General features: G+C 41.8%; 1 protein-coding gene across 3 annotated transcripts in view; it reads left to right on the top strand.

The window, feature by feature from the left end:
- tna (Zinc finger MIZ domain-containing protein tonalli) overlaps positions 1 to 13,483 on the top strand; it is a 117,744-nt gene that overhangs the window by 75,008 nt on the left and 29,253 nt on the right. For all 3 annotated transcript variants that reach the window (XM_076199896.1, XM_076199897.1, XM_076199898.1), the window contains 2 exons: positions 9,733 to 9,993; positions 12,120 to 12,531. In XM_076199896.1, coding sequence (XP_076056011.1) covers positions 9,733 to 9,993; positions 12,120 to 12,531 — 673 coding nt within the window. The remainder of the gene's footprint in view (positions 1 to 9,732; positions 9,994 to 12,119; positions 12,532 to 13,483) is intronic.

The raw sequence follows: 13,483 nt of genomic DNA, 5'->3' as shown, positions 1-13,483 counted from the left end.
TCCAGTAAGATCTGTATTTTCTTCACCGACCGAAGTCTACGGCGATACGACATGACGTCATGTCGTCTTGATTCAAGAAGCGCAGAAAGAGCGCCAGAGAACCTGCAAACCAAATGATCCTGCGTAGGTGATTGGCCGGCGTTGCATATGGGCGAGCACCATTAGGGCGCGTCTAATGACGTCACACTTACGTCACGACGTCAGCGAGGTCGTCGTCAACCCATTACCTTCGATTTGAACTTGGGAAGAAGAGCAGACAAACAGACAGACAGGCGAATGGACAGACAGACATGTGGCCAGTATATAAACTGACAGGCGATAATGAACAGACATTTAACTAACCCAGGGCCGATACTGGAACTGTAGCGTACAAGAAAATGACGACAATACATTCGTATCCAACGGTAATCGAACTCAAACGTTGAAGAAAACTTAATTAATCTTAGTAATATGCTAATATGATAAATTTAATTTTAGCAATATACTAATAAATGTAATTAGTTCTAGCAATATGCTAATTATTGGTGATAATACTAATGATAACAGTACCGACTGAGGAGAATGGAAAATTCCCAGGGAATAAAAATCGTGTTATTTTAAGTAGAAATAAACTTTTGTGACGACGCCCGATGTGGTTGTAGATAACAAAAATTATATCGTAACAATAGATATAATTATGGTAATTATTTTATTATTGTAGTATTAGTTGTCATCGTCAGCACTATTACTGATATTTTTATTATTAGCTATTGAAATGATCAGTATCGTTTCGTTGTTAGTTATCATTACTATTATTAGTTTATCATTATAGTTATTATTACTATTGCCATCATCATCATCATTATTCACTAGTAACAATGATGGTAATGGTAACAAAGTGAGTAAAGTAATAATGCTCAGTTCTTTATAAACTTATATTCTTGAGTACAGTAATTCACACAAGCCCCCTCCTCCCCCCACCTTCTCCACTTCGATGTTTACATTGTGTTCTTGGTTGCCACGATACGCCTTCCCCGCCTTCGTCATCGACCCCAACCGGTCTGGACATCGCACGAATAGAATGGTCAGACCCACTGAGGTACTTGGCCGTCCTTCCCCCCTCCCCCTCCCTCCCTCACCCCCTCTCCCTACCCCCCAACCCCACCCAAACCCTTGTTGCCTCCAAGAATGCGATGAACCCCAGTTTCTGCCATACACCTCGCTACAAGAACCGGCACTTCATTGAATGAAGTCGTTTCGTTTTATTCTCAATTGCCACCGAAGCTGAATAGAGTAGCCTGGAAGGGAGCAGTAGAGTGAGGTAATTGGTGACCACCCAGTACAGAGTGGTTAGTTAGTTTTAAGAGGTTAAGTTGATCGCGTTCGTGTACGTTTGCTCTGCCAGTGTGGACCCACCCTTCTCCTCCCTTCCTCCTCCTCCGCTCTCAGCATCGAAACCCACTCCCCCCGCCCCCGTCTCTATCACTCCCGCCTTTACCCCGACAGAAGTTCTTTATCCACGGCCATCATCAAGTAACCCTCTCTCTCCCGCCACCGGCCCTTTCACGTCGACACGTAGCTAATTCAGTAGCTGAAAGTACACCAGTTAATGTACGTGGTAAATAAGTATTTACATTACATAGGAGAAAAGTATTTTCAGCCAGTAATCATGATAAAGACATGGACGTGCGAATAATGCTGTGTTTGGAGGGGTGGACGATAAGTGGACGGTGTGGGGGAAATAGGCTTTTGATATATATCTTAATGAAACGGTCATTGAATATCATCTGGATTATATCAAGAAAGCAATTATGAAAATGTTCTCTACTTTTCTCTCCAATTTTCTTTTGTTCCTATCTAAACACTTCTGAAAACAAGTTCTTCGTTTTCTTTGCATGTTTTGAAATTGAAAGGTTTATATTGACAAATATTTGCACGAAAAGATTCGCCGTTAGTGTTGGTAAACAAAAATAAACAGAAGACAATTTTCTACGTCACTCACCAGACAGCAAGACTGCACAACAGCAAATACCAAAGCATTTATTTTATCAACCAAATACAGTTTGATCGTTTTAATTCCCTTCCTGTATACTCGACACTGGGAACGTGAAGGCTCTTTGATATTGTATCTAAATATCGGAAAGTTTGTTTACAGTCATGCCACTCTTGTTTACAATTCGATGTACCTTTAAAGTTTAGAGATATTTGTAATTATTTTAGATTTCAGAGATAAAAAAAATCCTCGTCTTTTGTGTGAGGGAAATTTGATGAAATATGTTCGGCAGTAAAGTGAGACGACAGTGATATTGACACGGTGGTAGGGGTGGGGGTGAGACGACGCTACTCGGATCACGTGACCGGAAAGTCGCTGTAAGGAAAATAGACGCGACAACTCAACTTCCGCAGGTGGCAAGTTGGCTAACTTCCCGTTTACAGCGAGCAAGTTACAGGGGTAGGAGCTTAAAGGCCGCTCTCAATTGCAGGGTTGTAAACGTGCCTTGGGAATAAAGTTCCAGCGTCGCCTCAAGGACTGCCTCACTCTGCAACAGAACCTAACACTGTTATGTCCACTGGGGTGCTCGATACTTCATCACGGAGACTTTCCAATATATATATATATATATATATATATATATATATATATATATATATATATATATATATATATATATATATATGTTAGGTTAGGCAGGCTGTACACAACCTCAGTCAGAATTAAAATGAAATTGAAAGAAAGACAATATACGTTTTGGGTATGATCCTTCATCACATACATGTCTCGGGTCACGTTTTCCGTCCATCTCGACAACGCTTCCCCCGGAAACTGAACTCCCAGACCGCTTCCTTCATCGTCTTCAACGGCTCCCTTCCCTCCGCACCTGCAGTGATGATGAACGGAAACCAGTACCAACAAACCCGATGGACGCCAAGTCAATAGCTATATATATATATATATATATATATATATATATATATATATATATATATATATATATATATATATATATACACACATACTCTCACGCCATATGATTTTATTCAGTAAAAAAAAATACTTTACTCCCCCACTCTACCCCAAAGGGCGGAATTCTTACCCCCTCACCTCCCTGTAGCTAACCAAAACAAAATTTCTAAAGATGGTTATCTAGATGTGTGAATTATTCTCTCCCATCACGTAATTAACATATCCAAGTAGGGGATTGTAGGGGTCGCAGGGTGTGATCCTTCTTCACTAATTAATTAAGGGTCTGGTAAATAAAGCGCTCAGATGGGAGGGAGGGTGAGTGGAGTGTGTGAAGCTTCTGGCGAGCTGTATGCCTTGACTAACCCCCCTCCCCATCCCCACCCCGTCCTTATAAAGGGGCTTGTTGGCTTTTGCATTTAGAAAAAAGTTGTTTTACGTAATATGGTGAAAAGAACGACAGGATGGATAGCAGTCCCGTGTTAAAAGTGGGGATAATATTAGCATTTGTGTATTCCGTCAAATGACATGGAGGTGTTTAGATTCGTGTGTGATGGAGGTATAACGTCAGTAGTCTTGCACAAACATGTGGAGTACCGTACTAATACTTGGGAGCCATCCCTCAAGCACCACTGGTTCCTCTCATTCTACATGATGACATCCCCACTGAATTACCTCCCCTTCCCTCCCCTCCCACAGACACACATGCACGCACAAGCAAGTCAGGATCTTCCTCTAACACGTAGGAATGTCCCCACGAAAAGCACTAACATGCTACGCTAGCGATGACACGTCAGTGACATCCACTAAGCCGTACCACTCAACGCCGCGGCGTTGTTAGTTGACAACTTGAGACCACGAACACAAAACAGTTAGGTGAGCGAGCGTTTAGCCCGACTCGGCGGAATTCCTGGCTCTCGCTTATCGTACATCTGACAACAAATTAATTCCGCGCGTCGCCGTCGTACGCCCGACAGCGTGCGCATTCTTGGGGGCGTCGTACGTCCGACAACCCCTCGAATTCTGGGGGCGGCATGATCATACGTCTGGCAACATACCCTCCCTCCCGTCGAATTCCGCTCGCTTTTGTACGTCTGGCACCCACGCAGCAGACAGCGGTATGGTTGCGGGGGGAATGGAGGGAGGTGAAAGGAGGAGGAGGGTGTGGAGATGGAGAGTTTGGAAGAGTGGGGGTGGGGGTTAGATATGGAGGAAGATAGAGTTGGGGGGACTAGGCGGGTCGTGTACTTAAGAGGATGGACGGGAAGGAGGGAGTGGGTGGGAGGGAAAGTGTCGATTAGGTAGGTGATAGAGGAAATGACCCGTAACTCCCACACTACAGTAATATCTTGCTTCTAATTGTCATTAAGCGGTTTTATTCAGATTAGGTAAAATGTAAATAAGTGCCGAAGACCAAATTTTCAAAGCTAAGAGCACACCAAACACTAGATCTCATCCACAACATTGTTGTTTTTGAATTAGTGAAAAAGGTTCTCAAATTAAGAAATGATTATATATCCTAGTATGTTAGATTTGTTAAAGGAATCTTAAGAAACATCACCTTGTCCCGAACTTGAAATCCTAAATCGACTAGCCCCAGTTTGGTCACCTTTAAGGAATCTGTTTTGGCTCGCTAGTCTGTTTTATTCAGCTGGGAGAAATCATCCGTTCTCAAAGAGAGTATCATTTATTTTGTAAGAGAATGAAATTCTCTCCTAAAACGTCCTATGAATGTTTTATAGAAGGAAAGACAGAATTGGTTTGTTGCAACAACCATGCATTTTTAATCAGCATTGAAAAACGTCTCGATCTATCTTCGTCAACCCTCCCCTTCCCTTTTATTTTATCAACCGTAACTAGCTCGATCATACCTTATCTTGCTTGGCAATATTTCATTCTATTCATCAGGTATAGTAGACGCGTTTGTTACCAATTTGTAAATTAAATATACGCCCTGACCGCTAGGAGTCCACTGTATCTTGGAAGGTTAGCATTGGATGTAACAGTATTCCTAATGATGGGGTTACTTATTTCCATTAAAGTCTTATAATCCTAGTTTTAGGGAAACTAGTTCAATGATTTCCTTCGGCTGAATAAAAGTCGTAGTAAAGTATTCAAGGATCAAAGGATTAAGGGTTGTATTAATCCGAAGTGGTAATGTGACGTCATGTCGTTTGCTTGTTGATAATGCAAACAAGAGTTTCGAAGAATGCAGGCCAGAAGTGCACCATTGAACAATGAATATCGTAACCATCCATAATCGCGTGGAAATTGTTATCTTCTTCACAGAGATGAGCGTGGTGTTGCAGAAGAAATAAATAAATAAATAATAACTTTGGAGTTCACTGACTTGATGCAAACTGGTACATTCAGTCTTGAAAATGCAAGACGGTTTTATTCATATAGTAGATTCCGACCTAAATAAGAATGAAATCTTGAATTCTGTTATTATTAAAACGAAATCACTGGCGAGTGTTACCAAGCCATATGCGCATTTGAACACTATTGATATAACAATACAAGTAAAGCATAGAATATTTTTCTTCCTTCCACCAACCTTCAACTGTCAACACTATACGAACAAGTCTCAATTATACCTTCACTTTGTTGTTATGAATTATTTTGATAGATCTCCGTCCTTGTTACACACCCTCCCTTTCCCCTGCACGAAGAAATTAAAATGTTTTTTGGTTGGGAGTTCGTGGAGGTATTAGTTGTAAAATTTATGGGACAGAACAATTGTTGAGTGTTACATGGCACTTGCATGCAAGGACATGTCACGGGCCGGTCACGTACTTGTCCACATTTTTCTGTGTGTGTGTGTGTGTGTGTGTGTGTGTGTGTGTGTGTGTGTGTGTGTGTGTGTGTGTGTGTGTATGATACAAATATCCAGTATGTGCAATCGTTCATACATGTATGTGTGTTTGTGCCTGGCCACGTTCGATCGCGACAAAGAGGTCATGTCTGCATGTATGTCGTAGAATCGTACGTCAGGCAACGTCGCGATGGAAATCCAAGTTAGTCTGGGTTTAATCGCTGCCGATGTGCGTGTTTGTTCGCCGCGGTGAAGGTGAATGTTGAATGTTTCTTATTTCCTCTCCTATTCCTCCCCCTTTTCTTATCATCCTTCTCCCAGCCCCCAATCCTTGACCCTCTCTCCCCGCTTTCCCTTATTGCGGAAGGGATGAATCAGACTTTTTTCGTGAAATAAGTGTAATTTTGTTGGTTCACCTAATGATTCGGTCCTGAGATGTCGTATAAAGCCGTGTGGCGCATTATGGTTCTTGGACGCGTATTTGCATATGCTGGCAGCGATCACAGCGGCGGAGGAGAAGTAGGAGGAGGAGTGGGAGGTCTAGAAGGAGAACGAAGAGGAAGATGAGGAGTAGGAGAAGGAAAAGAAAGAAGTTTGGGTCTTCGCAAGGTAGGTCACCCCGGAGTTTGACAGGGTGGTGTTAGTTCAGGTGGGAACGATTAGCTTCTTCCTTACCGGGTGCCAGTTTTCCATTACCCTGGCTCCTGTCAAACGAGTTTATACATTTTCTTGACACCCTTTCGGCTGCTGGCACCCTTCGTGTCGAGTAACACTTTCCATTTTTATTCTGGCTGCCCGAAAAAAGGGGTAATTGTGTCGGTTGCACACTACCCCCCCTCCCTTGATAGGGAAGAACGGCCCAACCGAAGCTAACCTAACTTAACCCAACCCAACCTAACCAATCCTAACCTAAACAGTTGATAAAGATGTATGGATATTGATTATTATGTTTTACCCTTCTGTTAACCTAAATGTTCAGTGAATGTTATAATTATACGAAATTATCAGGATCTTTCAAGTAATGCGGTCTACACAAAGCGTCACGAAAGTTACATTGGTGGTTGTAGTAGAGGTGCTGGTGGGAGTAGTAACGTTGGTGGGATTGATGATGGTGGTAGTGGTAGTGTGTGGTATTACAGAAGGAGGTGGTGGTGGTAGCAATGTTGGTGGTTGTGATGGTGGTTGGGTGGTTGTGGTAGTGGTAGTAATAGTACAGGAAGAGCTATTATTTAGAGATGACCGGGCAAAATATGGGAGCGATGGAGAGCGATAAATGAAAGGTTGTTAAGAAGGGAGAGAGGGCTGGAGGAGGAGCCAAAACAAGCCCAAAATGACGGTGGGGCTGGTAGAAAAGATAATCGCAAAAAGGGTTATGGAAGGGGTTGAGTCAGAGTAGGAACGATAAACCGGGAGAGAAGTTACACAAAAGCTATATTTATTTTCTAATCCCCCACCCCTTTCCTCCCACCCTCCTTATTTGTATCCATAATTGAGCGTTAGCCTTATCAACCTGATGACGCATTTTGTAGAACTCGTACACGCACGCACGCATGCGCGCGCGCGCGCACACACCCACACACACACACACACACACACACACACACACACACACACGACTCGCATACACACACACACACACGACTCGCATACACACACACGATTCGATGGCACGGTGGTAGCGATCGCGACCGCCACTATGACGGTCTGAGTTCGAATCCCGCCCAGGGCTGAAATAACTTCTGTATCGCTGCGCTGCGAGGCGTTACTCCAACTCTTGTAGGGGGGGGATGTTGTGTGTGCGTGGGTGTGAGGTCACAGCATTACCCATAGATCGGTCATATATGGGCTCTGAGCTCTCTTCCGGAAGGGTAGTAGCTGTCGATAACGAGTCCAATACGTGATTCAAGAGTATGGTGAATCACAAACACGCGCGTGCTTAAATTCTCGCTAGCTTGTGTTCTTCTCATGCTCTCAAACAACTATATACATCGTTCTGTGCATCAAAGTGTCTTCATGTCAGTCCCTTGGTTTTCTCATGGCGTCTTGACGTCAGGTAAGGGTCACGCCGGACTCTTTACTGGATTCGAACCCCCACTTCACTCACCCCCCCCCCCCACTCTCTCAAGGCGTGTTTGTTTAGTCACGTGAGAGATGGGGGGAGGGGGGCTCTCAACACGTGAAGTCATGCGCGCGTGTGGTGGGGGGTGGGGGAGGCGGGAGGGTGGTGGGGGGTTGTGTCTTTGCAGGCAAACCGCGCAGAGGGCAGTGCTCGCCAAGGCACAGAGGACTGCTCAGCATCTAGAGCGCGTCCAATGCATTCCTTGTGGCGATATATCACATGAAACTCCCCACTATGTCTACAGTCTTTACTGGGATGATTACAGTAAATATGCCAGTTTTTTTTTTTTCGTATCGACCTTATGTGATCTTGGGTTCGTCTGTGCACTCTCCCTCCCTTCCTCCCTTCCTCCCTTCCTCCCCCACTTATCCAACTGGACCTGTGGACAACGTTAGAACAAGCTTCCACACCAGTGAAGGAGAGATGAAATTGTCGCAGACTTGGGGAGCATGCAATCCTGTTATGTTTTCGTTATCAGTATAATCCTCTCGATCTATTTTTGCTTTTAATTCAGCGTTTTGACTTCTGGATGGAATCGTTAGGATGACGACAAAATAAGGTCATCTGGCAGGGCATATCTGTCGTGTTCTCGCTTCGAGTGCTGGGCTTGGACTCTTGGGATTACAGAACCCATTTCTAAGTTCCCCGTTTTCTGTGGTGTCTAATCAACACGGTACTATTTTTTTTATTTAATTATTTTTGTTTTATTTCTTTATTTATTTTTTATTATTTTTATTTTTATTTCTTTGTTATTATTATTTTGCTGAAGACGAACCCATTTTTAAGTTCCCCGTTTTCTGAGGTTCTAATCATTTCATCACGGTACTATTTTTTCATACAATATTTTATTTTTATTTTTTATTTTATTTCTTTATTGTTATTATTATTATTATTATTATTATTATTATCATCATTACTACTACTACTACTACTATTATTATTTTGCGTAGGATTGAAACGTTTTGCTTCATTATGAACAATAACTCTGTGTGTGCCTGCGGTAGAGTGATAGAATGAAATAATCCTGCCAGTTCGTGAGGTTACCCTCATCCAAGCACACTAAAACTGTCTAATACCACCGAGAACAGATTCCATTAACCCTTTCTAGAGGAGATGGTGTCTCGATATCCGAATAAAACAGTCTAGGGACAGCAAGAATATGTAACAAAAATACTTTCCTAGAAGGCATTGGATTTATTTTTTATTTTTTTTCTAGCGGGCGATCTCATAACTGAATAAAATCGTCAGGCGGCAATCGTGGACATCGACACCTGACCCATGATTTTCCAGAATTGTAGAAATATATATTTTGTTGCTTGATGTTCATTGTATTTCTTCGTGATATTTTCATAAATGTATTGATGCAACTGTCACGAAAATATGTGAAAATACTTCATTTTTCCTATTGTAATTATTAGTATTATCATAATTATTATTGTTATTATCAGTAGTAGTATCATGTAATATAATTATTATTATTATTATTATTATTATTATTATTATCATTATTATTGCCATTATGATTATTATTAACCAAATTCACTACCTGGTATTTATCTTTGCATATTTATTGGACTCTAAACACGTATCATATTTATCAACATCATATATACCATTTAAACATTATTACTTTTATGTCACCATTTATATTTCTGATTGTCTGCGTCGTCACAACACCTTTTTAACATAACCACTATCTGTGTTGATGTTTTGCTAAATGGTAAGATATGTTACGTAGCGATTGTGTACATGTAAGTAGGATGCGTGATCGCAGGACGCTTGTTGTAATATGGCGCTTTGTTTATGTTTGTTGTCGTACGTTGTCCCACTCCTGAAGGTTCTTTTACTTCGTTGCAGTGAGTGGGTGGGCGGCCGAGGAGGAGGTGCCGTGTCCGTGGTGACGACGGTGTGGGGGCTGTCGCGCCCTACACAAACGGGCACACAGCAGTCATCACACACAGCAACACCATCGCCCATCACCACCAGCACTACGTTGACCACCACCACCACGGACAGTAACGTCACGCCCACGGGGTCCTCCAGCATGCCAGCACAGCCCTTTAACCCGCACTCCAAAGCTTTCGGCAATCTTGTCAACTATCAATCTAAACCTAGCAGGTACGTTGGTGTTTGTTAAAGAAGGACGTGTTTTTTATACATATACCAAAGTTTTTTCCCTTACAAATGAGGTGGCATAAAAACAAAGGCATAAAAACCACTCCCACCCATTCCATCCCCACATACTCCACTCCTATCCACCCCATTCCATCCCTTTTATCTTGGCTCCTCCTGGATGACGGGTCATCCCTGCATCTCGCCCATTGCCCTGGGTCAAAAGCTGTGTCGGAAGACACAGCACATCCACAGCAAGGCCGCTTCATTAAATCGGCGACCCCTCCTCCCCGTCCCCTCTAGCAGAAATGGAGAAGACTGGGAGAAATACCTTTGGGATTATGCCAAAAGCATAAATCTTATTTCTTGGTATAGGCTGCCAGGTTAATGAAATTGTCAGAAATTGCCTGTTTCGTGAATTGGACAAGGAGAAGAAAGATGAAGGATACGTCAAATTATTTTCTTTAAAGAAGTCTTAAGGAACCAGACATAAGTGCTGTTTAAGAAATTACCACTACTACAAATTTTGCTTAAATTTAGAATAACTTCCTGATAGAAATAATTAACTAGCAGTTAAAGACATCACGAATGAAACATTTAAATGAATTAAAGTGAAAATCACAATATCTCCATATCAGATATGAATAAGATCGGCATTTTTTCCATAATCTTTAATTTATAAGAGTAACCTTCAGATACAAAAAAATATGGATTTGATAGTATTAACCACAATGTATTTATATAAAATATGAATGAGATCGGCATTTTTCTGTGTTTAATTTACTAGAATAAGTTTCAGACAAACAAATATATGGATTTGAAAGGATTGTAAATGTATTTTGATTTATAATGTCAGATGGAATGTGTTTACTTTCATCTATTGTGTTAATATTTTCTTCGTAAGCGAACTTGTTGCACCTGTACTAGTAAACGTTAAATCTCAGCAACACAAGACGTAAATACATAACGTAGAATAATGTGTTAACCATCCTTACCAATTACGTCTCGCCTCAAAGATTTTGTTACAAATACCAACAACACATGCTCGTTTCACATTTTTATATCCTTTCAGATTCCCTCATACAAAATCAAATATATACTGGAATGCTAGTATATACGTCACATGTGAATAGCGTAGATCACGGTTTCCCAGCCCTGGGGTCGGCAAGGCATTTTGTATTTTTTTTTTTTTCAAAATTATATGAATCAAATACAATAACCATATATATTGACACGTATACAGATAGATTAGTGGGGTCGCCTGAAAAAAAGTTGGGAAACGCTGGCGTAGATTAAAGTGTAAAGGGAACAGTTGAAGCGTGGTAGTCATGTACCTCTGTGGTCGTGGCGACAGGCAAACAACGCTAATCCACTGTACTTGTGCTTGATCAGGGGCTGCTCAAAACGTTCGAGTCTGCTGAAAATAACCAGTTGAATAGACAGGTTAACGTGTTTTTGCTGCATGTTTTATCACGCAATTATTGGTCAAACTGCAATGGGTTGTGTGGTGATATTAATGATAACAGTAAGTAGTAAAGATGATAATGATACTGATAATAGTAATGATAATGGTAATAATAATAACAATGGTAACAGTAGTAGTAGTAATGATAATAATGATGATGATAATACTTATGGTAATAATATTAATAATAATAGTAATATAATAAAATGATAATAATAGGAAGCTTATCAGACGATGTTTGGGGATTTTGTATTCTATCAGATGCAGGCTGAATTCCACTCGTTCTATTTTATACAAGTGGAGGCTGCTTTTATGTAGCCACAAGCAAAAGGCTTCTCGCCCCGTTTGAATTTCTGTATTCTAAGGATTTGATATATTGATCTGTGTAATGTCTTGAAGGGAAAGGGATTTTATTGATGTAAGGATTCACCGATTCACTCACTGATTTATTACATGTACCAATGAATCTAGTTGTTTCCATGCAATTGTTTATCTTTTGTTAAAATTTTTGTATTTCTTTTATTTGAATTAAGCCACATTTAATACATCAGGATCTTGAGTTATGAGTACCCCGTTCAGTTAAGGAAACACAACGGGACCATTGGTAGGAACTGCATGAGGTGATTGACCCCACGATTAACTCGTCTTCCCTGTTTCTCCTCGGCAGCGGGTACGGGGGCAGTCCAGGACCTACCATGGGCGTCAACGGGATGTCGAACGCGCAGTCAGGAACGGCGGCTCCCACGTCATCCGGAATGAACAATCCCGGGGCCGGCGGCGGCGGCGGCTCCGTCAGCGGCCCCGGGGCCGGCATGGGAGGCCCTGGGGGACCCATGGGCGTCGGGTCCATGGGGGTCCCCGCAGGGAGCATGGCAGGCGGCCCAGGAGGAGGCATGAGCTCTCAGGGTCAGCCGGCGGGTGGTGTCAGTAAGAACGGGGGCGACGGTTCCCAGTTCGGGGGATCCAACGTGGCCCTCAACGCAGCGGCCATGGTGGCTGCGGCGACAGCCACCGCGACAGCCACCGCTGTAGCCTTGCGGCCTGAGCGCCCAGAAGTCCCCGGCCAGTTCAACGGACAGGTAAGAAGGATTCGATTTTTCCTCCAACTGGAGAACTTGACCCACTTCGAGAGGTAGGAGACCACGAAGTATCGTTACCGAAGACCGGAATATCTCAGTAATGGCCTTCGATTCAGAGGTCATTGCTCAGCTAAATCGGATCTTTTAGAACTAACTTGAACAAAATCTATAAAAGTTAACCCAGGATTGAAAGGCTTCATTGAGATAGTTGGAGCCCTCTTCACGTGTAGGCCGCTCCAGCTGAACGAAACAATTTGATTTTGTGAACGAAAGCATCTGGCATTATCCATTAGAATAAATGGTAGATCCATAGTGTATAGGACAGTTGTTCGAATTGTATAACCCCAGTGCGGCTACGGTGAGCTTTGCAGATTTTGTTTTTGACACCAGACGATTTTATTATGCTTAAGAGAAAGATATTCCTCCTGATCTGAATGAGTTGGTAAGTCACAGTTCATTCGGCTTATGCAGTTAACTTAATCATGTTTTATGATAGTTATCTCAGACGATAAACAAAGCTGGCTATATATATATATATATATATATATATATATATATATATATATATATATATATATATATATAAATGCTGAGACATTGTGGCAGGTTGAGGAATGTGAAAGAAGATGACACAGGTCTAGTTCTGAGTTATTTATTCCTGACCTGTTTCGCTATACGCTTCCTCATCCCTCTGAAGAAACGTAGAGCGAGACCGGTCAGGAATAAATTCGCAACTCGAAACTAGACCCGTAACATATTTTTTCACCATCCATAGACATATATATATATATATATATATATATATATATATATATATATATATATATATATATATATATATATATATATATATATCGTATCTTGAGGGACAATCCCTTTACTACCTAGAGACCGCCGCGGAGATGAATTGAATAACGTAGCAACTGCCAGGGTACAAAGAAGACCCTGTACG

The sequence above is a fragment of the Oratosquilla oratoria genome, chromosome 16 (genome assembly GCF_046742065.1).
Source record: "Oratosquilla oratoria isolate Oo_2021 chromosome 16, ASM4674206v1, whole genome shotgun sequence".
Classification (NCBI taxonomy): Eukaryota; Metazoa; Arthropoda; class Malacostraca; order Stomatopoda; family Squillidae; genus Oratosquilla; species Oratosquilla oratoria.
This window is presented reverse-complemented; position numbering and strand designations above follow the sequence as displayed.